The sequence below is a fragment of the Nicotiana tabacum genome, chromosome 10 (genome assembly GCF_000715075.1).
Source record: "Nicotiana tabacum cultivar K326 chromosome 10, ASM71507v2, whole genome shotgun sequence".
NCBI classification, from domain to species: domain Eukaryota; kingdom Viridiplantae; phylum Streptophyta; class Magnoliopsida; order Solanales; family Solanaceae; genus Nicotiana; species Nicotiana tabacum.
In genome coordinates, this window is record NC_134089.1 from 136,745,771 (window position 1) to 136,771,222 (window position 25,452).

The 25,452-nt window shown below is 37.3% G+C and overlaps 1 protein-coding gene across 1 annotated transcript; it reads left to right on the forward strand.

The window, feature by feature from the left end:
- The first annotated feature begins 4,855 nt into the window (after nt 1–4,855).
- LOC142165407 (putative FBD-associated F-box protein At5g56400) lies at nt 4,856–5,479 on the forward strand. The gene has a single exon (XM_075223970.1). The coding sequence runs from the start codon at nt 4,856–4,858 to the stop codon at nt 5,477–5,479; it is 624 nt and encodes a 207-aa protein (XP_075080071.1).
- The last annotated feature ends 19,973 nt before the right edge of the window (nt 5,480–25,452 follow it).

Sequence of the window (25,452 nt, forward strand, 5' to 3'; positions counted from 1 at the left end):
TCAAGAGCGCGTTCATATTTACCCGACTTATTAATATTACACATTCACTTCAAGGAATGAATTAATACTATCAAAAGTTCTCATCCTTCAGGAAATCGAACATAATTATCTGAATGCGTATTAATCACATCAAATTTTGATGCTTCAACCTCTTTTAAAATATTTACTACTTCAGGAGAAAATCGAGGTGTGCATTTAATATAGAGAATATTTATGCAACTTATCTTCAATTATAACCATAGAAAGCCTAAATTATCACTTCTGGTGATCATAGGCATATACCACTTCTGGTGGTTAACAAAATATAATTACAATGAGATATATGAAATATAACCACTTCTTGGTGGTTGTATATTTCTTGCAAACTCTACTAGAGTTTAAGTTGATCTAATAATGTTATCCATATTCTTCAAAATGACATAAATAAGATATATTATAGTAAACATCATTATCAAATCATAACTTTTATTTATGTACAACAATTACATAACCATACTATCTATTGCAAACAACAAAAATTAAAATATTTATATTTCTGCAGATTCACCACTGATCACATGACTTGTTTCTCCATTAGGGAGTGCAAGGTAATCAGCTACATCCAAATGCATGAAGTCTACAGTATCTTTAGAAATAAAATTTGCTTCAGCATTTTTCTCTATCTTCTTTAGAGAGGCTTGATAAAGCTCAACCAGGTGCTTTGGCGTACAACAAGTACGTGACCAATGCCATTTTCCTCCACATCTATAGTATGCATTTTCTGCATTTGGTGTTTGCACTGCTTCATGCTTTTGTTCCTTCCTTTTCTACTGCTGGTGGTGAGGAGGGTTCTTTGGTGCATTATTATTACCATGATTAAAATTTCTTCTGACCACGATTGGGGCCATGACCTCTTCCACGCTTAGCTTGGTGGAAGTTCGTCTCATTCACTTCAGGGAATGGACAAGATCAAGTAGGTCGGCTTTTATAATTTTTCATTAATAGCCCATGATGTTTCTCGACTACAAGAAGATGTGAGATAAGTTCAGAATACTTTTTGAATCTCATTTCTCGATATAACTGCTGCAGGAGCATATTCGAGGCATGAAAAGTGGTGAAAGTTTTCTCCAACATATCATGATCAGTAATATTATCACCACATAATTTCAATTGGGAAATAATTCTGAACATAGCAGAATTATATTCACTTATAGATTTAAAATCTTGTAGCCTTAAATGAGTCCAATCATAACGTGCTTGTGGAAGAACGATATCTTCAGGTGGTCATATCTATCTTTCAAATTATTCCACAATATGACTGGATCTTTAATAGTGAGATATTCCATTTTCAGACCTTCATCAAGGTGATGACATATGAATATTATTGCTTTGGCAGAGTCTTGATTTGATGCCTGATTTTTATCCTTGATGGTGTCTGCCAGACCCATCGCATCAAGATGAATTTCAACATCAAGCACCCAAGACATGTAGCATTTGCCTGATATATCCAGGGCTACAAATTCAAGTTTTGAAAGATTTGACGTTATATAGAAAAAGAAAGTTCGTACCTCAAATACTTTCAAAGTATTTGCTCGAGATGGCAGAGTCTCGTGCTGATAACGTGTTATAAAATAAAGACTGTAAAGTAAAGACAAGTATAGAGAGAAACTGATATATTATTCGAATTCAAACTGATGTACATAATGAACTGAAATCTCTTCTATTTATAGAAGAAAGGAAGCTGCTGTGTAAGCTGCTACTATACCAGATATGGATAATCTTCTACTGAGAGCAATGTTTATCCATAACGGAGTACTGAAAGGATAAGCTTATTATACCCGATATGGATAATCTTCTACCGAGGGTAATGTTTATCCATAACTGGGTACTGAAAGGATAAGCTCATTATACCCGGTATGGATAATATTCTACCGGGGTAATGTTTATCCATAACCGAGTATCGAAAGGATAAACTTATTATACCTTGTATGGATAATCTTCCACCGAGAGTAATATTTATCCATAACCGGGTACCGAAGTGATAAGCTTCTTGAGGAGACTTATTTCCAATAGAGTACTAAATAGATAAACATATTTACGGTGGAGTCCCATATGGATAAGTTTCTTTAGAAAACTTATTTACAACGGAGTATCAAAGTGATAAGCTTCTTCAGGAGGCTTATTTTCAATAGAGTATTAAATAGATAAACATATTTACGGTGGAGTCTGGATAAGCTTTCCATAATATAAGATATTTATAACAGTTTTGTGACTTTAATTACATAGTGGCTAAATAATATGGACCGTATGTGAAATTCACAGACGAATGAGTTTGAATAGCTGCAAAATGCGTATGCGTATAGAAATTGGACTTTAATTAAATTAGAGTATATTCTATCAAGGTCAATATTGGAGACCGTGAACGTCGAAATTTAACACCGATCTTGGTCCGGTTGAGGGTTTCCCCTTTAATCAATTTCTGAATATTTGCTTAAATAGTGTTTTACTGCTTCAATGGTGATTCAGTCCTCACTCAGGGAAGAAATATTTTGTTAAAATTAAACCAAATATTACTATTATTGATGGCTTGTTGCTGCTCTTTCATATAGTAGTTATTTAAAATTCTGTATAATTTTTTCAAATCATAGTAGTAGGGTAAATTCATGCATGCGTATATGAACTGTGAAATATGAATCCACACACGTGGTATTAAGCTCTTTTGATTTGAATTACATGTTTATTTGTGTCAAAAAAATTATGGGGCTATGGTTTTAATCCTAGGATTAAGCTCAAGAATTTGAAATTGATGTGAAGGGTGTTGATTCTGTCCTAAAACTGTACTTTGCGAGCGTGAGAGCTACTCATTTTAGTAATACTTTATTTCATTTAGAAATTTGCTTATTATTTAGTTTTTACAATAAATAAATTTATTGGTAGCTCGGGCAGACTCTTGGACTATGTTATTGTTTGATCGAATTGAACCGAGTATGTTTTTATCTTTTACTTTTGGGAAGAAATCGATGACAGAGAGTGCGGTTAAGAAGTATGCTTGCAATTTATTTGGAATTCCAAAAGGGAAGAAAAGTTGATCTACAGAAGTATTTGGGATCAAGGAAATTCGGATTTAGTTTGTGTTGAGAGAATCGATTGTTGGCAATGGAACTGGAGTTATTTTTCCGCTTTTAGGCGAAAATGCAGTCTTTTATTGACGATGAAGTCATCTTAGACGCTTTTGGTTGCTGGAATCAAGGTCAACGCAGTGGCACTCATACAAATTCAGATAAAAGAACGACGTGGTTTCTGAATACTTGAGGTAAACGCCTTGATTATTCCTTTTTCATTTAAGTAAGAATTTTTCAATTTGATTTTTGTTTCCCTCGGTAGCTCTATATGGTAGGATCAAGGTCGCGTGAATAATTTAGGAATTTAATGTATAGGAGTAGTTTTAGGTTTCCTGTTATGGTTGTGTTGTATTTTTGCGACGTTATACTGCTTTTATGATTGGTTACATATAACCCTTGTGATATGAAGTTATCGACAAATATATAATTTTTGACTTATTTATTGCGAAGTGGGGTTTGCTTATAGCGGACGGTTGCATCTAATTTACTGACAGCAAAGCATGCACCGGAGTGAGCCTAGTGGCAAGATATTTTGGCCGAAAACGCCCGATATCCTCTATATAAGTTTCGTGTAACACTGTAATTTTCAGAAGCAAAACTCATATCGTTTCTGTACTAAATAGGCGAGTGTGTAACTTACGCTAAAAGAGGGCTTGATTTCTCATCTAACACTCGAAAAATCAGTCCTGAAACAGGTATATGAAAAAATGTTATGCTATTCATTCTCTTTCCTTTTGTATAATTGTTAACTTTATGGCTGGAATCACTCGTATGTTTATACAGGTTCATTTTTGGTAGGGGGCGTTTAGGCTTGGCAAATCTAGGCTTTTGCATTGTGTTCCAACTGTTGAATCCTGAATGAGAATCCTGCTTTGATTTAAACTGTATTGGATCTTTCTTTTGTCCATGCATCTTATGATTTTCAGTTTCTTTCTGTTTCAGGGTATACAAGGTCTAAGTACTCTGGTTTTAGATATTAAAATTTTATCTTGCTCCCTTTTAGGGGTTAAAATTTGGTTTGAGTCTATTGTAAGCTCGACGCTATATATGAGATTTTGGATTGAGGTCATCTACAAAAGAGAATTGGTATACATTTTATGCGCTTATCGCATTTGTGTGCAGGTTAACTTTTGGTAGGGCCCATTCAGAATAGCAAATCCGGGTTGCTGTTGTTTTCAAATTTTTGGATCTCCCAATAAAAATGTAGTTATGTGATGTTGTAACCTGAGCTGCATTGCTACTTATTGGTCCATGCGTTTCTGTTGATATTTTTTAGGTTTAGATACTAGAAACTTGTTAAGCTTTTCTTTTGGTTTATGATTCTGTTTGTTTATCTTTTAGGTGGATGCCTTGGATATGTGCGCGTATACATTTCTTTTTCCCTTAACACTCTTCTAAGTGGATTCGTTTTGAAGTTTGTTTTTTATATCAGTGGGTACTCTTAGAAAGTGATTGAATCTAAGAATACATTTGCCTTGTCTTAGAAACTTTTTAATCCAAACTATGAATGGTAAAAACTTAAAAAGTTTCCCAATCTGTTTGATCCCATGTGTTATCATCATGAATTGTTATCTCTAAATGGAAATTTAATATGCTGAGATTATCGCTCGAGGATTTCTCAGCCTGATTAACTAGAGGGAGGAAAGTTCTTGTTCTGTGCCTCTTGGTTTCTAGGAATAACATATGCTCAGTCATTTCATAGCTTGCAATTTATTGCACCTAAAAATGTGCTATGTTGTCTTACAGAAGGAAATATGTCTGCAAGGCAAAGAAGCTGTAACTTTAACGAAGACCGTATAAGTGGACTACCAGATGCCATCCTCATCCATATTCTCTCCTTATTGCCAACAATTGATTCTGTGAACACAATCTTGATTCGAAGATTTAATCACCTCTGGCCATTCATCCACACACTCACTTTTGATCAATGCATGTTTCCGGGGCACAACTGCATCTATTATAGTCAAGCTAATCGTCCTGACTATGACGAAAGGTTCTTGAACTTTGTTCGTCATGTGCTTCTTCTTAATAAGAGCCCAAATCTTTATAAGTTCTGCCTTGATTTTCATTTTAGCTTATCCCATTCAATTCGACAGAGAGTATCCAGCAGAACAGACAGATGGCAGTATGACTGTCTGAGGAGTGAGAATAGAATGGCTAATGAAATTGGTACTTGGATCCAGTTCGCATTAAATAAGAATTTGAAGGTCCTTGACTTGTCTTTCTCTGCACATGGTACATTTGAGCCCCAGGCTTATTATGATCTGCCTAATTTTGTTCTAAGCAGTCCTCGTTTGGTTGAACTCCGATTGGCATACTGTAAGATAAATGTGAAAAAAGAAGAGCGAGCTGAAGGCTCTAACATCATTTTCTCTTGATAATGTTATGCTAATGGATCAATCGATGGATTATATTCTCTTTGGTTGCCCTGTGCTTGAGGAATTGACTCTGTGGTTTTGCTACGGCCATAGAAGACTGGTTCTGCTCAATTCAAATTTAAAGACATTGGTACTTGGCATTAGATGGTTTGGAACAAGGATACATGTCTCCTGTCCAACTCTCCTATCATTAGAAATGTCTGGAACTGTGGAGGTGCTAGATATTACAAATGTAACACCTATTGTTGAAGTGTCTGTCAATCGTATGGAGAAGTTTGACTTCAAAGAGTACAAGGATTATCAAGAGATGAGAATACTCCTCCAAACAATTACAGGGGCCAAAAGTCTCAACTCTCAAGCTATGTTCCTGGTTTGCTCTGGTATGTGACTTTTTCTGTTTCTTCGCAACTCCAGGTATATTTTATGATTTCTGACTCTATGGAGAAATAACCTTTTAGGTTGATATACTAGCTATTAACTCTTCTATTAAAGCGATGGAATATCAATAAATTGATGGACTGGAGGGTTTATGGTGTTGGATTTTGTCTTTAACGTCTCAGGTTTAGGCATCCATCAATATTTCATGTATATTGTGCAATCAGTTTTTTAATGCTTTTGTTACTTACCTTGTGGTTTTCAGCACAAGTCCTTGTTGATTAAATCGTCATCTTGAGTTTGTGCTTCTCTGCTTTTCTTAAGAAATTTCATTTTAACTTATCGAAAAAAAGAAGTTTTATTTCAATATCATCAGATTATAAACACACCCTTCTCATGTTGTTTTCCATAAACTCAGAAATGGTAGATAAGTCAATATCCTAAGTCCTACAGCAAAAGGCATATTCTTTCATGTAAAGTCTTATGGAGGCTAGACAATAAAAATTCAGAGTATAGTGAAGTTGTCATATGACTGTAGGCTACTTCGTCTAAGCAATTTAGATGTCTGCATTTTCTTGGTTCAGTTTACCAAGCATTTACGTCAAATTTGGTGGATGCAGCATTCTTTGCTATTGTAAGCATCTCTTTGGTTGCATTTTTTGTCATGTCAATACCTAAGGAAGAAACCTCCTTGTTTTCTTGATCACTTAGAAGCATTGTTCATAGTGCATAGGACAATTTCCTTTTAGACATAGTCCTTTTCGCTACTTATGTGCTTCAGCACATACCAAATTTGTGCATCGCATTGAATGTGTGCATTGCATCAAATGTGTTTAAGCTTAGTTTGAACTTACAGACAATATCCTTTTCATGGTGTAGAGATGCATTGTTCAAATAAATAGATGGTGAATACTCATTAGGGGTGGCAAAACTAACCCAAATCCATTTGACCCGCCCAACCCGCCCAAGTTTTAATGGGTTTGGGCTGGAACAATTTTGAAGATGGGCTGTTTTGTGATAGCCCAAGTTAACCCATCAAAAATCATCAACCCAAATGGACCCGCGATGATGCCCAACGTTGACCCATGGAAATGCTCAATCTTAAAGTTCTACCTTGGCCCATGTTCTAGAAAATATTTTCTAATTTTCCCATGTTTGGTTGGTTAAATGTTTGAAAAATATTTTTCTTATGAATTTGTTTTTCTCCAATTGGTGAAAAATATTTTCCAAAACTTTTTTTCAACCTTCCTCATCTTCACCAACCCCCACCACCCCACCCACCACCCCTACCCCTACCCAACCACTAACCCCACCCCCATCCCCACCTCACCCCCACTCTCATCCACGCACCACCCAACCCCCGACCCCCACCCTAAATATATGAAATGATAATTTAGAGTATATGATATAGAAACAGTATTTTCTTTCATATTAACAAAATGAATAATTTTTTAATGACGTAGAAAAAGTAGTTTCTTTCATTTCAACAAAATAAGTACTAATTTCATGATATCGAATGATTTATTTAACTAACCGTTATTGACAAAAGTAATCATCAAACATGAAAAAAATCTGCAAATAAAGACAAACACATTATCACAACAAAAAAAACAACAAATAAAATAAAGGACGGTATTGAGCTATTTTTTAGGTATTACAATAAAATAAAAGGAAAATACTCTATCTACAAAATTAAAAGAAAATACTTTTTCTACAACAAGAGAAGAAAGTACTCATTTTGTGAAAAAGAAAATATTTTTTCTACAACATGAAAAGAAAGTACTCATTTTGTGAAAAAGAAAATACTTTTTTTACATCATGCAAAGAAAATACTCTTTTTGTTGAAACAAAAGAAAATATTTTTTCTACAGCATGAAAAAAAAGTACTCATTTTATGTAAAAGAAAATACTTTTTCTACATCATGAAAATTGAAATGAAAGAAAATACTTTTTCGACATTATAAAAAGAAAATATTCATTTTGTTGAAATGAAAAAGAAAATACTCTATCTACAATATTAAAATAAAGTACTCTAAATAATATTTTTATTTAGGGTGGGGGTAGGGTGGGGGTTGGTGGGCGAAAGCACGGAAGAAAATATTCTTGATTAATATTGACAATGATACAATGAGCCCTGTATATAATACATGTCCTACTCCTAATATATATGGGATTAGTGTTATTTACTACTATTTAACTATCAAACTAACACTCCCCTCAAGCTGGTGCATATAAATCATATGTACCGAGCTTGTTACATATATAACTAATATGAGGATCAGTGAGGGACTTGGTGAAAATATCAGCAAGCTGATCATTCGACTTCACAAATTTTGTAGCAATATCTCCCGAGAGTATCTTTTCTCTAACAAAGTGACAGTCAATCTCGATGTGTTTAGTTCTCTCATGAAACACTGGATTTGACACAATATGAAGAGCAGCATGATTATCACACACAAGTTCCATCTCACTAATCTCACCAAATTTCAACTCCTTTAGCAACTGCTTGATCCAAATTAGCTCACATGTCGCCATAGCCATTGCTCGATATTCTGCTTCTGCACTAGACCGAGCAACCACATTCTGTTTCTTGCTCTTCCAAGACACCAAATTTCCTCCTACTAAGACACAATATCCAGACATAGAACGTCTATCAGAAGGTGATCTTGCCCAATCAGCATTTGAGTATCCAACGATCTGCTCATGGCCTCGATCCTCAAACAATAAGCCTTTGCCTGGAGCTGATTTTATATACCGAAGAATGCGGACAACTGCATCCCAATGACTATCACAGAGAGAATCTATAAACTGACTCACAACACTCACAGGAAAGGAAATGTCAAGTCTAGTCACTGTGAGGTAATTTAATTTACCAACCAACCGCATATATCTTGCAGGATCGCTAAGAGGCTCCCCCCTGTCCTGGCAAAACTTTAGAATTCGGATCCATCGGAGTGTCAACAGGTCTACAACCTGTCATTCCTGTCTCCTCATGAATATCTAAGACATACTTCCGTTGTGAGATCACAATACCTGAGCTAGACTAAGCGACCTCAATACCTAGAAAATACTTTAATCTGCCCAGATCCTTAGTCTGAAAGTGCTGAAAGAGATGTTGCTTCAACTTACTAATACTATCCTGATCATTGCCAGTAATAGCAATATCGTCAACATAAACGATCAGATAAATGCAGAGATTTGAAGCAGAATGTCGATAAAATACAGAGTGATCAGCTTCACTATGAGTCATGCCAAACTCCTGAATAACTGTGCTGAACTTACCAAACCAGGCTCGAGGAGACTGCTTTAGACCATAGAGGGACCGACGCAACCGACATACAAGACCACTAGACTCCCCCTGAGCAACAAAACCAGGTGGTTGCTCCATATAAACCTCATCCTCAAGGTCACCGTGAAGAAAAACATTCTTAATGTCCAACTGATAGAGAGGCCAATGGCGAACAACAACCATGGATAGAAAAAGGCGGACTGATGCAATTTTAGCCACGGGAGAGAAAGTATCACTATAATCGAGTCCAAATATCTGAGTATATCCTTTGGCAACAAGACGACCTTAAGTCGATCAACCTGGCCATCTGGACCAACTTTGACTGCATACACCCAACGACAACCAACAGTCGATTTACCCGAAGGAAGAGGAACAAGCTCCCAAGTACCACTCGTATGTAAAGCAGACATCTCGTCAATCATAGCCTGTCGCCATCCAGGATGAGACAGTGCTTCACTTGTAGACTTAGGGATGGAAACAGAGGACAAAGATGACACAAATGCACAATGGGATGATGAGAGACGATGGTAACTTAAACCGACATAATGAGGATTAGGATTAAGTGTGGACCGTATACCTTTTCGTAGTGCAATCGGTTGATTAAGAAGAGAGAAGTCCGCAATATTAGCAGGGTCAGGTGCAGGACATGAATCAGCTGGGCCTGATGCTGGGGGCTGACGACGATGATAAGTAAGGAGTGGTGGAGCTGTAGAAAGTTGAACTAGACTAGGTGGTGGCACTGGAGCTATAGTTGGTGGAACTGGACTCGGTGGTGACATTGGAGCTATAGGTGGTGGAGCTGCAACTGGAACTGTAGGCGGTAGAGCTATGGAGGAAGATGAATGGGAGATATGGACTAAATCTCCAAAAGAAGGAACGGGTAGCACCTCAGAAATATCTAAGTGATTAACTGGACCTGTGAAGTATGATTGGGTTTCAAAGAAGGCAACATTAGCAAACATAAGAAATTGCTGAAGGTTAGGAGAATAACATCGATATCCCTTTTGCGTTCTCGAGTAACCCAGAAATATGCACTTAAGAGCACAAAGAGCTAACTTATCTTTTCCTGGAGTAAGGTCATGAACAAAGCACGTACTCCCAAAGACGGGTGGAAGAGAGAACAAAGGTAAGTGGGGAAACAGGACAGAGAATGGAACTTGATTTTGGATAGCTAAAGATGACATTTGATTAATAAGATAACAAGATGTAAGAACTGCATCCCCCAAAAACGCAGCAGAACATGAGATTGTATGAGTAGGGTACGAGCAGTTTCAATAAAATGTCTATTCTTTCTTTCAGCTACCCCATTTTGTTGGGATGTGTACGGGCAAGATGTTTGATGAATAATCTCATGGGAGTTCATAAACTGCTGAAATGGGGAAGATAAATACTCTAGGGCATTATCACTACGAAATGTGCGGATAGAAACCCCAAATTGATTTTGAATTTCAGCGTTGAAGGTCTGGAAAATATAAAATAACTCACATCGATTTTTCATCAAAAATTTCCAAGTGCACCTAGAATAATCATCAATGAAACTGACAAAGTAGCGGAATCCTAAGGTATAACTAACCCGACTAGGACCCCAAACATATGAATGGACTAAAGTAAAAGGTGACTGCTCGATTATCAAGACGTCGTGGGAAATGGGAGCGGATATGCTTACCGAGCTGACACGACTCACACTCTAGAGTGGACAAGTGAGATACGCCAGGTACCATTTTCTGAATTTTTGATAAACTGGGATGTCCTAACCGTTTATGTAATAAATCTGGTGAATCAATAACGAGACAAGTTATTGGAGGAAGGCAAGATGCGAGTCCATGTGATTTTGCAAGGATAAGGTAATAAAGTCCATCTGATTCACGTCCGGTACCAATGATCCGCCCTGTACTGCGTTCCTGTATAAAAACAAGGTTATCAAGAAATAAAACAACAGATTTAAGTGATTTGGCTAAGCGACTAACGACTATGAGATTAAAAGGACTACCAGGAACATAAAGAATTGAGTCTAAAGGTAAGGAAGGAAGTGGACTTGCTTGACCTATTGCAGTTGTCATGGCTTGAGACCCATTGACCATTGTGACTATTGGAAGAGATTGAGAATATGAGATACTAGTGAAAAGAGATTTGTTAACGGAGGCTAATCCTGAAGATGTCTGTTTACGTGCTTTGTACTGAAGGAACTCAATATAATCCGGTAAAGAAACCATCTGGATTGGATTTAATGCATTCGATCCAACGAATTATGAGTCTAAGACTTCTAATAAGAATGACATTATAATGTTCATGCCGGAAAAGGTCAAAAAATTGTTTGGAAATCACTGTTTCACTATTATTGTTCACCGGAAACACTGTAGCTCACCGGAAAATAAAAAAGTCGTCGGAATCTGATGTAAACTTGATGGGTAGGCTCGGAAAAGCAAGACGATTACACTATCCAAAAGAAATTTTTTGAAATTCTGGCCGGAACAACCCTCACGCGCCGCCTGCGGCAGAACTCCGGCAGGAGTGTGGGTGAGTGTTTTCATGTGGTTTTTTTTCTGGGGTTTGGTCCCCTATCTCTTGGGGACCTTTTGGTGGTATTGGATTTTGCACAACACTGATAATTAGTGAGTTTGACGCAAATAGTCACTTAGGTCACCGGAAACTCTCACAGTGACTGAGTTCTTTCTTCCCGGATGTCGTTGGAATGATGCACAACGATCTATTCTCACCAAAGCTCTGATACCATGTGAGAAAACACGAGAGAAAATATTCTTGATTAATATTGACAATGATACAATGAACCATATATATATAATACATGTCCTACTTCTAATACATATGAGATTAGGGTTATTTACTACTATTTAACTATCAATCTAACAGTTGGGGTGGGTGGAAAGTTCTAATTTTGCTACTTTTTTATTTTTCTGATTTTTGTTATTATTATAAGATGAAAAACTATCAAATAAATTTCTAAATCCACATGAATTGAAAGTTGTTCCAAAACATAAGATAATTTTTATATATGCTTGTTTAAAAGTTGAGAATATTGCAAATATTTGGGTCAATTTGGCGGGTTGGGTTACAACCCATTGTTTAACCCATCTTGACCCAGTCCATCTTAACCCAAGTGAACTTTGGGCAGGGATGGGCAATGACCCGGTTAATGAGTCAACCCATCATGATCAGCCCAAATACAGTCCAAATAGCCCATTTGCCACCCCTAATACTCATGTTTCACATAGCAACAAAGAATGTTGACCAAGCGCTTGAATAACCCAACGCAAAAATCTATGTATTTAGTTTCTTTAACTTTCATGTTTTATTTTTTGTCTGCCTAGGTACTTTCTTCATGGCAGTTGACAAATCTACCAGCACCGACCTTCAGTTGCAAGACGCTTCACCTTCAATTGGATTTTGTGAAATGGCAGTTACCAGGAATACTGAACTTGCTGAAGCACTGTCCTAGCTTGGAGAATCTTATCATCGATATAACTGCTTACTATGATTATCCATCCCGAGTATGACAAAATTTAATTGTTTTATTGCTCTTGCTGTTAACTGTATTCTTTGCAATGGTAATCCCGAGTATGACAAAATTTAATTGTTTTATTGCTCTTGCTGTTAACTGTATTCTTTGCAATGGTAATACATGGTGTTAGACACTGGTAGGACACTAATCCGAGTTGGCATGATTGGGATGTGTTGAATACTAACTTTGGCAGTTTCCTTTTTTTTTAACAAAAAAATATCATTTTCATATTTCATATAAATGACCCTACTGTGAAATGTGAGTGTCTTTCTACTATATGCAAATAGGACTTTTTTCCCTAATCTCCTTTTTACTCGTTATTTGGGGAGTCATGAGAAACCATCAAGTAGAAAACATAAGACATCGTGTTTCTTCAAGGTGGAAACTTAAATTTCTAAACATGTATGATTTTCTTTGTTTGTTTCACAGTAACTATAAATGTATTTTCATAATGTGTTACCCTACGATTTTGCAGTTCTGAGTCCTTGTTAGTATCCATTATACATAGCTCGGGACAATTCTTAACTGGATATTTCCTCTTGTGCTTATTTTAGAACTTAACTTCGTGGATTCACTCATATGACTTTGATGGAGATGAATTTTGGAATATGGTAGTTACTCCTGTCCAGTGCTTGACTCATCACCTCAAGATGGTGGAGGTAGCTGGTTTTGTAACGGAGAAGCATGTGATTCATTTTGTGGAATATTTGCTCAGGAGTTCCATGGTGTTAGAGGAAATGGTGATATTCGCAGAGAAGCAGATGTGGATCTATGGCCCAATTATTCTTATGTCTTATAAGGTTCAGGAATTCGAGGAGAGGCTAATGAATGCACCAAAAGCCTCTGCCTCTGCTGCAGTGCTTTTCTACTGAATGGTGAACCCTTCAGAATGATTTTCCTAGATAGTGTAAAAATCATTTACACTATCGGTGTATTTAAGTTAAAACTTTATGATAATAATATGCACAATGAATTGTGCCGTGGACTGTTTCCTGCATTTTCTGTAATAAACTGTTGGAGGGCTTTCCTGTTGGAGATGGGTATCCAAGTTCGTGGCCGAAGATGGGTTACTAAGGATTAATCAGCAAAATAAAGGCAGAAAATAATTGCTTTGAGGACATGTATGCTCGCCTCTGCCTTAAAAATCTGGAGTTGTTTACCTCTCTATGACATCCATTCTTCTGCTCCGAGGAAGTTGAAGTATTTGCTTCAGCAAAGTTCATCTGGGGCTTTTTTCTCTCCAGAGTTGAAGTGCTACATTATGAAAGCACTTGCAGATTCATTCTCTCTTGTCATTATTGTTGCACATAATGGTATTCAAATGTTGTATAGATGTATCCTCATCGGTATATGGTCCCTCATTGTATTGGGATAAGTTTGCCTCGTATAGAAGGTTATGCATTCAGTTTTGGATCTTCGGCAGATGTATGTCCTTAATGAAATTATCGCAGCCATTAATCTATCAGATGGTGTTTTCTCCTTCATTTTACCGATAATAATTTGTTGAAAGAGAGCACTTTGCTTTTCTGTTTAGCCAGTATGTCAATGCTGCAATATTTTAGCACAAGACATAACTGACTTAAGTAGCTATTCTTGCCGAGACATGACAGAGTAATACTGGTAACAACAACAGTAACAACAACAACATTCTCAAGGAATTCAAAGCTTCTCAGATATTCATTTTGGTATTGTTGTGTACTCAGTCGCTATTGGTTTAGTCAAGTGTGTATTAGTTTGGTTCTCCAATGTATCTGCACCAATTGGTTTAGTCAAGTGTGTATTCATTGGTCCGAAAAGAACTACACTATAACTACTATTTATTTAAAAAGGCAACTATTTTTTTGATCATGAATTTCAAACATCTTTTAATATTTTTAACAATAAAATGTTGTGATTATATTTGTATACGGTCGAAATCGGGCTCGTTTACAGCATGGTGGATCGGGCTCAGAATGTGAGGGATTGAAGATCGACCCCGAGTCTCATCGAACCAGAACACGAGGTCAGAATGTCCGTCCTCGAGAACGTTGAGTCCATGATCCTGGAATCGACCATGACACCGAATGAGCTCGAGGAAACATTGCCGGTATAACCAACAGAAGACCGAAATAACGGAAAGCCGAAATATCCGTAACCAGTTGGGTATTACGGTGGGAATCTCGGCACGTATCATAAGGAATTGGCAAATCAGCAAGTCAGAAGATTTTTTTCCTTTTATAGAATTGTACCTAAAGTAGGACTCCCCTAATATATAAAGGGGTCTGATTACTTGTGAAGCACATTATAATATGTACTCAAATACTTCGTTAGAATTGTACCTCAAATACTTCATTTTTGTATTTTTATGTAGCTGCAGGTTCAGTAACGTGTGTATTTAGTTCTACAATGCACAATTGTTTTTCCCAAAAGCATATAGAAAAGGACAGAGAAAGTAGAATTCATTGGTCCGAAAAGAACTAATACACTATAACTAGTTTTTTAGAAAGCCAACTAGTCTTCAATTTTTCAACTATGAATTTCAAATATCTTTGAATATTTTTAACAATTAAATGTTATGATTATATTGTTGTTTACGTAGTTCTTTATAAAATTAGATGAATGTCCGAACTCATATTAAAGCTAGAATTGTTGAAGTGTCCTGTCTACTTGAACTTGACCAAGACAACTTGTTTGATTATTGTATACGGTCGAGATCGAGTGCCTTCGATCTATATACTCGCGAGGTCGTTCGAAGTCTGAGGCCGGGTAAGATCAAGTTCGACTTCGAGGGATCAGACCCGAGTTCGAAGATAGAGCACGATACGTACCGAGGTCGAGTGTGCTCGACCCTGAAATAATACCATTATGGATTTGTACCAGAACAAGCTAGATTCCTGCCACATCCCCAAAGTCATGGCGCAAATCCAGTGATAGGAATATACGATTCCGTACTTTGCGGTTAGACAGTTGTACCAAGAATATTCTTTACTGTAAATGAAAATATTCCTTATTTAGGATTTCCCTATTATATAAAGGAGACCTAATCATTTGTAACATTATCTAATTATTGAGCAAAGAATATACTCTCTACTTTTTGCCTACTGTTCATTAGAGTTGTCCTTTAGCTTTATTGTTCTTACTTTACTTTTCCTACTTAATTGTTCTTACTGGCCTAAGCCACCTCGAGGTCGCTAAGCTCGAGGTCACTGCTGCTGAGTAACATTAGTTTGATTAACTTCTATCTTTCATTTCTACTTCATACTTCTTGATTATTAATTATTATTGAACTAAATCACGTATCTTTAAAACCACTAATCAAATTTAATTGTTACTCGTATTTTCGAGGTAAACAGTTTGGCGCCCATTGTGGGGCTAAAGATATTAGTGATTATTTCTTTACTGATTTTCATTGCACACATTGTTTTACGCTTTTTCTTGTCAAAATTTTTTGATTCTCAGGCTGAAACATGTCTAGCACACAAAATGCACATGTTCATGACAACGAAGGTCTTGGAGAAAACAGCAGTATAGGGGTCGGTGTACCACCAATAAACCCTGAGGAAGTGCCAAATATGGAGCCAGTTGATACCAGTTCACATAATTCTCTAAACGCGAATTAAGGCACAGACCCCGTAGGGAATGAACGCAGGGAAGCCCGATCTATTGGCCAAGGAGTACGAGGAACGGGAGATGGAGGAATCAGCCTCCAAGTGATATTCGAGATGCTGCAAGCTCAGCAAATCGCCATCGCTCAACTTCAAAGTCAGAATAAGACTCCGAGCATAGCCGAACTTGAAAATACTCGACATGCTGAACCAAAATCGGAGAGGTCGAACGGAAATAATTCGGGGACTGACCTCACCATTATGCGGATACTCGAAGAGCTCGCAAGAGGATCGAGTTCGGAGAAAAGAAGATTAAAGAAAATGACAAAAAGGTGGAGACTTATAACTTCCGTGTTGATCAAATACTGGAGGCACCTCCGGTCCTGAAAGGTTTAGATGCCAAGAAGTTCATACAAAAACCATTGCCAAGAAGTTCATACAAAAACCATTCCCCCGGAGCGCGACTCCGATGCTCATTCCAAAGAAGTTTCGTATGCCCGATAGCCTAAAAATCCCCAACAGAGTCGCCATGCTGTCGCGCCCCCTTTTTCTCGCGAAATCGGGTTTATGACATTTGGAGGGACAACTCGTTCCTTTTGGGAACTGGGTTTGCATTTGAAGAGTCGCCACCTAATGATTAAGGTGCATTAGGACACCAATGGGGTTTGATTTGAATAACCAGAGATAGGGTAAGGGCTTGAAATTATTCTAAGGGGAAGGTGTTAGGCACCCCTCAGAATCCACTAATGTGGTTCCCGGCCAGACAATTATTGTGAATTCGGGTGACCCTAACATATAAGCAAAGAAGGCTCAAATAAGAGGGGATTTCAATACATAATGGTTTGAAAGTAAACAAATTTGAAAGAACGATCAAAGAGCTGATTTTTAAATAAAGAGTTACAATGCTAAAAAAGAATAAAGAATAAAGGAGGGTCCTAAGTTTATTAAAAATATGGATCACACCACACAATGTCCGATAATCACTCCTCAATGAGGGGCTACACGTGACATTATCGCATGGTCATCATATCCATATCTACCCTTCCCACCCCGTTAAGGTATTAAAGTGTGCATTGGTCTCGATTACTTATTGTATGCTATTACCCGTCCCATTCCTATCAGTCCCGGAGGCACTTAGGACTACTAATCCTAAAAGGGAGTGATATTAGGATTATTTGAAGTTTCAAAGTTAAAAACTCTAAGATGACATACAAAAAACACATACTGCATATTAAAAGGGAAACACATAAGCATATAGGCTCAAGTATACCTCTTCAAACAAAACACATAAAATAGCATGTCTTACACATACTGCTTAGGTCTGATTTAAAATACTGAAGATAAGGGAGATTAATTATTAAGGTAGACTAGTTTATTACATAACTCAGATAAGAAGTATAAATCAGGCCTGCCTGCTGGTTGTAGCGATTAACAAAGTGGATCCAATTTGCAGTTATTACACTAAGGCTTGCCTAAATGTTTAGGCGGGGTCCTATAGGCATGCTTGCTAAACCTTATTAAGCGAGGGAGTTAGGTTATTAAAAGAGGGTCAGAATGTTCAAAATTAAAAATTAAACCGGTTACAGGTTCTGCAGGCGATAATATCTGCTATTATTGATTTTAGTTCCTAGGAGCATGAAATCTAACATTGACTGTGAATAAAACGAATCAGATTTATTTAGAAACCCCTATAGGCATGATTTCTATATGTAGTGAATATGCAGAATTTAAAACACCCTATAGGCATGGCTTCTAGGTGAAGTTTTGAATATGCAAAATTAAAAAGTACCCTATAGGCATGTTTTCTAAATGAAGTTTGCATATGCAGAATTTAAAACACCCTATAGGCATGTTTTCTAAATGAAGTTTGCATATGCAGAATTTAAAACGTCCTATAGGCATATTTTCTACCCTTGCATATTACCCAACCTTTTTTACTAGCCAGCCCCAAATGTTTATTATAACTTATTACAAACCAGAATAATAAATTACATCAGAAAAGTACAAAGAAAAGTACAACCAGAGGAAGCCTGATTCTTGACTTCCTCTATAAGTTATGAGATAAACCAACTCAAAGACTATTGATCCAAAGCCTTTCTTCAGACTTGAGTGTGTCAGAGTTCCCTAAGAGCCTCAATAAGACCCCGAGCAGTGCTCTCACCCAAGTTTCATAACCAGAATAGGGACAAGTGCAGTGTGGAAGTGCCAACCCTCATGTGTCCGAGTTCAAATGAAGCTCATGGGTCCCAAGGCAAGGCTCACAAGAGGGGGGCATAACTTAAGTCTAAGAGAGAGTGGAAGTGCAGAAACAGAGCTTTATTAACTAAGGAAGGAAAGAGGCATTGGGAAACAGTTACAGAGTTGATAACTTCACACAAAAGGTGTTCAGGGGTTGGGAATTTATTGCAAAGAGCCTATGTACTTAGGCAAGGGTCAGCTTTGGGCATGCACAACAATAGAAGATGCTGGCATGCCTATAAGCCTACCAGAACACACAACATCAGAGAGACATAGAGGTTATGATCCCAGGGGATCAAGTTCGACTTATGGACAGCAATGTTCCATACTGCCATGCCTCAAACAAACTATAAGTATCAAACACAATGGGGTAGAGGTTTAGGGTTCATAATACATAGATTCAGAATAGGAAGAAAGAAATTACAACATGCTAAAATAAAGTACTGGATTAAATACAAGCAGTAGGCAGACAAGAATGCAAGAACATTAAGTAACCATGTTGTTGTTGATGCTGAAAACTTAATTAGGACATACTAGTTCAAAAAAGCAAAACGTAGTAAAGAAATGTAGTAGGATTTTTGAAATATAGCTTTGGCTTTCAACCAGCTAAATAGGCCACAGTAGAAGTAGTGAAGCAAGAGAGAATGTTTTGAGTGTAAGTGAGTTCAGAACTAAGAGTGTTCGTGTGTTTGTGCTAATGAAAGAGCATGGTACTTATAGTTTGAAAACAGGTAGAAAATAAGGCAAGAATCATATTTTAGCAGTAATTATGGAACTATGTACTAATTAAAATCAAATCAGTATAAGTACTTCCTTTAATTAAGGAGTTAAATTTAAACGGTAATAGGAAGAAAACATTTAAGGAAAGAAATCAAGTAGAGCATCATGTGCAGAATAGACAATTAGGGGTAAGTACATAGAGGTTCAATTAAGGGAACAACTAACGAAGAATCCTTGAAATACTCGGTTAATCCAAATAAGGTAAGAAGACAAAATAAAGTTGCAGAATATGGAGATAATCGAAAATCAGTACATAGTAAATCAGGGAATCAAGGATTTCGAAATCACTGATTTAAGGAGAGTAACATGGGTTCCCATGAGTAAGCAAATAAACCAAGTTAAAATAGGAGAATCGAAAGTCTAAGGAAAGTTTTCAAATCAAGCCCAGAAACAAGGAGCTCAGAGTCAATCAAAGAGAGAACCATGAGTCCTATTTTAGCATATAAATAGAATGCACAAAACATTAGGCATGTGAGGCTAAAGTATGGCAAAGAGAAGCAACATGCAATAACAATCACAAAGTCAGTAGACAGTGAACTATCGAAACATGGTAGTCACATAGGTCAACTTCATTAGCTTAGTAATAGAGAAAAGAGAGAGTATCAGAAGTATGCAAAAGGGTCAAGTAAAAAAAAAGCCCTTTCTGAAAAGTATAGTCTAGTTTCAATGATTGCAAGAAACTAAATCATATAAAGAAACAGACGCTGAAACAAAAAGGATTTCGAATCCAATCGAGCAACTTCAAACAGGTGAAACAACTTCAGAAGCTCGAATAGACCCCAAAGAAATTAGGGTTTTGAAACCAATTGGATTCAGAGATGATGAACAAGTAAATTATACAGCAAATGGTCTCAAAACTCAAATGAACCCAAAATTTTAGGGTTTTTACCACCAATCGAGTCTAGTGATGAAAAACAAATAAATCGAACAAATACTAACAAAAATAGAATAGGAAACCTCGAAAGGAGTTAAGGCCCTTAACAAGCAAACTCAAGTAGAAGAATGGCATAAGGAAACACAGCAAAATGTGTCAAACAACTTAACAGAAAACCTAATCAGAAAGGATAAAGGTTTTGAAGGTAGAGTCTTAGAAAAAACTTTGAGAAAAATGTTTAAAAGTTTAGAGCAAACACAGATCTAAAAGAAATCGGAAGAACCTTAAAGGTTAAGGTTTTGGAAGAACCTTAAAGGTTAGGGTTTCAGAAGAACCCCAAATGGTGAGAAAGGCTTTGCAGACCATCGATCTAAGCAGGAGAGTCAAGAATCAGACTAGAATAGCCATAGCTAGCTGGGGGAAGATCAGAGATGACCGGAGAATGACCATAAACTGAAATCGACCTAGGTCTGAACCAAGTTCTTTCACAATCTGGCCTTGAAACCATAATAGTCGGGCACGTAGAGGCCAAAGGAGGAGGATACATGCCTCCAATGGTCTTGGAAGCCATGGTTTTGGGAGATTTTCATGTGGTAGTTGAGGGCGGCGACTAAGGTTTGAGAGATGATTGAGAGAGAATGGGGATTTAGAGGCAGCTGTAGGTAAGAAATGGTTAGGGTTTGGGGGTAGTTAGGAATTAATTTAGGAAAGGGTTAATATGAGGCGTTGATCTAAGCGATCAACGGCTGGGATTAAATGGGAATCCGGACGGGTTGTTTAAAAGGGTCATGGGTTGGTTTGAATGGGAATTGGGTCGGGGTAAAATTGGGTTTAAATTGAATTCAATTGGGGTCCGAATTGGGGCTATAATCGAAATGAAATTGGGCTAAATATAAATTGGGTTTAAAATAATTTCTGGAAATAAATTAAAGGTACTAGAATCACTAATAGTATATAATTATCAAATTAAAATACTGGACTTAATTTTTATAAATATAAACGTAATTAAATCCAAAAGAGGCTAATATTGCAATTATATGCAATTTAGCTTTAAAAAATATTAGATAAATTTGTAAAAATATGTAAAAATTATCTTAGCTATATTTTAGCATAAATATAAAAATTCAATAAATGAGTCACCAAAATGATAATTTTGGGAATAATTATTGGGTTTTTCTGGATAAAATAGGTCAATAAATTATTTAAAAAAATCTTTAAAAATTAAGAAAAAATAATAAAATATTTGGACATGCTTATATATGTATACATATGCTATTTGAAAGTATTTTGAATGTTAAAAATATACTGGAAAAAATTGGGTGTCAACAGCTACCCCTCTTTACCTGGGAAGGATGGAAGAGTTGTCGGGTAAAGATATGATGGCCAATTTTGACCGAACGAAACGGTTCAAAGAGGTTTAGGCCGCGCCCTAGCTTCTAAGCTGCTTATATATCCCTGGTCTTACAAGAATCAGGCAATATGTAGTTTAGGATCCGTCGGCGGAGTATGCCGATGGAGACTTTCGAGAACGGACGCAATATTCAGGGCGGGGAAATGGTTAAGGTTTGACATGGCTGAGGGAAATAGAGTGGAATCGCTCCTGTTGAGATGGCCGTTGCTTGCCGGTTTACTTGCAAATAAGCAATACAAGCATATATTGTGCGTAAATTTAAACATGATGCAAATTCCCGTCGGACCATGAAGATTGTCTTCGGGCGGTTAGAATGACGTCCTTAGACCATGATTTCCTGGGCCATGAAGCGTATAATAAAGGATTCGCAGGCCATGAAATGATGCTCTCGGGCTGTGAGGATGATGCCTCCGAACCATGATGTCTTTGAATAATGATATGCAAAAAATTAAAAGGGGTCCTCAGGCCATGGCATGGTGTTCTCGGGCTATGAAAATTGTGCCTCCGAACAATGATGCCTTTGGACGATTTGGCGATCTTTCAGCCCATGTAGATGCAGTTTGTGGTGATCTTTTAGCATGCAATGCAGTATGGGGTGATCTTTCAGCCATGCAGATACAATATGAGGCGATCTTTCAGCCATGCAGATGCAGTATGAGGCGATCTTTCAACCATGTAGATGCAGTATGTGGTGATATTTCAGCCATGCAGATGCAGTATGAGTGTATAGTATATCTGATGATTTTGCGATTCAAGTGCCTGTATCCAAAGAAAAATTGTGAGTTTTGTAAAAGGAGGAGGTTAGTTCGTATTCCCTGCTGGCTCTGCTTGACCTTCTCGACTTTAATCTGGTGATACTGTATGTATCATTGGGGTAGCATTTCTAAATAAGGCGATTTCAGTAATAGACATGCATGATTTAGCAAAAATATGACATAATAATAATAATTTTTAGATGACCGATAACTGTGACGTGGTTAAGGACATTGCAACCTCTCTTGCTACGGAATTTTGAGGGTCCTCCTCAAAATTCTGCCCCAGTTTAATGGGTTGATGTTTTTGACTGTTGCTTGCGATGATTGGCTGAAATCAACTTCAGAATTTTGAGGGACCTCCTCAAAATTCTGCCCTAGTTTCCAATTGCGGGGAGGGGGAATGAAAATTTTATTGAATTGTGACCGAACCCATAGGGATGCCTATGTATCCCCTCTCAAACGGGAATCAAGTCAGTCGTAGTTCAATTTACATCATATAGGAAAACATAAAGATTACACATAGTAGCGCTTGACTGCATCTGAATTGATCGGCTTTGGCCAGACTTTCCCGTACATTTCTACAAGTATGAGGGCTCCTCATATCAGAACCCGGTGAACCATGTACGTACCTTGCCAGTTGGGAGAGAATTTCCCCTTGGCTTCATCTTAATGTGGAAAAATTTTCTTTAACACCAACTGCCCAAGTGTGAACTGCCTCGGCTTGACTCTTTTGTTGAAGGCTCTGGACATTCTGTTTTGATAAAACTGACCGTGGCAAATTGCATTCATCCTCTTTCCATCTATAAGAGCCAGCTGCTCGTAACGAATCTTCACCCATTCTGCATCGTCGAGTCCTGCTTCCTGTATTATTCTTAAGGAAGGAATTTCCACTTCAGCGGGAATGACAACTTCTGTACCATAAACCAACATATAGGGGGTTTGCCCAGTTGATGTGCGGACTGTGGTGAGATACCCCAATAAAGCAAATGATAGCTTCTCGTGCCATTGCTTATGCTTCTCTATCATTTTCCTTAGTATCTTCTTGATGTTCTTATTGGCGGCTTCTACGGCCCTGTTCATATGAGGTTTGTAGGCTGTAGAATTCTTGTGTCTGATCTTGAAAGTTTAATACATAGCTTTCATTAGGTCACTATTGAGGTTGGAGCCATTATCAGTAATGATTGATTCTGGAATCCCGAATCGACAAACGATGCGGTTGCGGACAAAGTCTGCCATGACTTTCTTAGTCACTACTCTGTAAGATGCTACTTCTACCCACTTGGTGAAATAGTCTATGGCTACCAGAATAAATCTGTGTCCATTGGAAGCGGCATGCTCGATTGGTCCAATAACATCCATTCCCCAAGCAGCGAACGACCATGGTGAGCTTGTTGCATTAAGCTCATTTGGAGGTACCTTTATCATGTCTGCATGTTGTCGCGCCCCCTTTTTCTAAAAGAGAAATTGGGTTCATGACATTTGGGAGGACAACTCATTCCCTCTTAGGAATTGGATTTTTTAGGTTGAAGAGTCGCCACCTAATGATTAAAGTGCATTAGGACACTAAAGAAGAGTTCGAGTTGGAAAACCAGAGTTCGGGTAAGGGCTAGAAATTATCTCGAGGGGAATGTGTTAGGCACCCCCCAAGATCCACTTGTGTGGTTCCCGACCATGTTACAATTGTAACTTTAACTAACAAGTAAGCAAATAAAGGTCTCAAATAGAAGGGGATTTACACACAATGTTGCAAGTGAATTGAAAGTTTGAAGAAAGATAAAGAAAACATAAATCTTAAGCAAATAGTCTGGACAATTAAAAAAGGGATAACAAGTAAAGGGGAGGGGGTCCTAGGTTTACAAACAATATGGATCACATCAATGCAATACCCGGCAATCACTCCTTAGAAGAGGGGTCGCACGTGGTATTAGCGCACCGATCATCATGTCCATATCTACCCTTTCCCACCTCGTTAAGGTATTAAATGTGGAATAGTGTCGTTACTTATTGCATGCTATTACCCGTCCCGATCCTATCAGTCCCGAAGGCATTTGGGACTACTAGTCTTAAAGGGAGGGAGGTTGGGGCTTTTCAGAGTTTTAAAAGGACAAAATTCTAATGCAACAAACAAAACACATAAGCAAGTAGGGGGAAACAAATAGCAGTTTAAGGGCTCAAACAGGCCTCCTCACTTAAAGGAGCAAATTATTTAGCATGACTTCAAATACTGGTTATAGTCTGAACTAAATTTAAAGCGTTAGGACATGCTGCTTCATCACATATTTCTCATATGATGAGTCCGAATTAGGCCTTGTCTGGTTGCAATTTATTAAAACTGACACAGTTAAACAATTACCTACTGCTTACCTAGGTGGAAGTATACTGATTTTAAAGAAGGGTTACTGATTTTAGAACCAATTAAATTCTGCAGATATTAAACAAACATTACTACTGATTTTAGACTTATAGATAAAATAGACGAATCAGATTCAGACGGTTGCTCCTATAGGCATGATTTCTAAGCATTATTGATTTTAAAACGATTATGTAAGTGTAGGAGCCCTATAGGCATGGTATCTAGAATGAAGTTGATTACTATTAAACCTATGATTGTTTGCCTAATGACAGATTAATATGCAGAGATGCAAAAACAAAACTATAGTCATGATTTCTATATGCAGAAACTTATAGGCATGATTTAATACAGTAATGAAACAACTTATAGGCAAGATTTCTACGTGTAATGCATAACTTATAGGCAGGATTTCTAAATGCATAGGTGCATAAACTTATACATGATTTCTATATGAAGAAACTTATAGGCATGGTTTCTAATGTAATAATGAGATGACTTATAGGCAAGTGTACTATATGATATGCATAAATGCAGAATTTGTAAATAGTAATCCCTATGAGCATGTTGTCTACCCATATGCATAAATAAATGACCCTCCCCTTTTTCACTAGAGCCCCATAGTTATTACAAATTATTACAGACTCGAATGAATCAAAAAAATACATCAGAACTTCCAGCTGCAACTAAACAGCCTAATTCAGACTCAAGGTCTAGCAATATGAGATAAACCAACTTTCAGGATCCGTTTTCCAAAAGCCTTTCTCTTATTTGGGATGTGTCAAAGTTCCCAAGAG

What these genes read in the sequence shown, in the direction of transcription:
- LOC142165407 (XM_075223970.1), top strand. Translation starts at nt 4,856, where the DNA reads ATGTCTGCAAGGCAAAGAAGCTGTAACTTTAACGAAGACCGTATAAGT.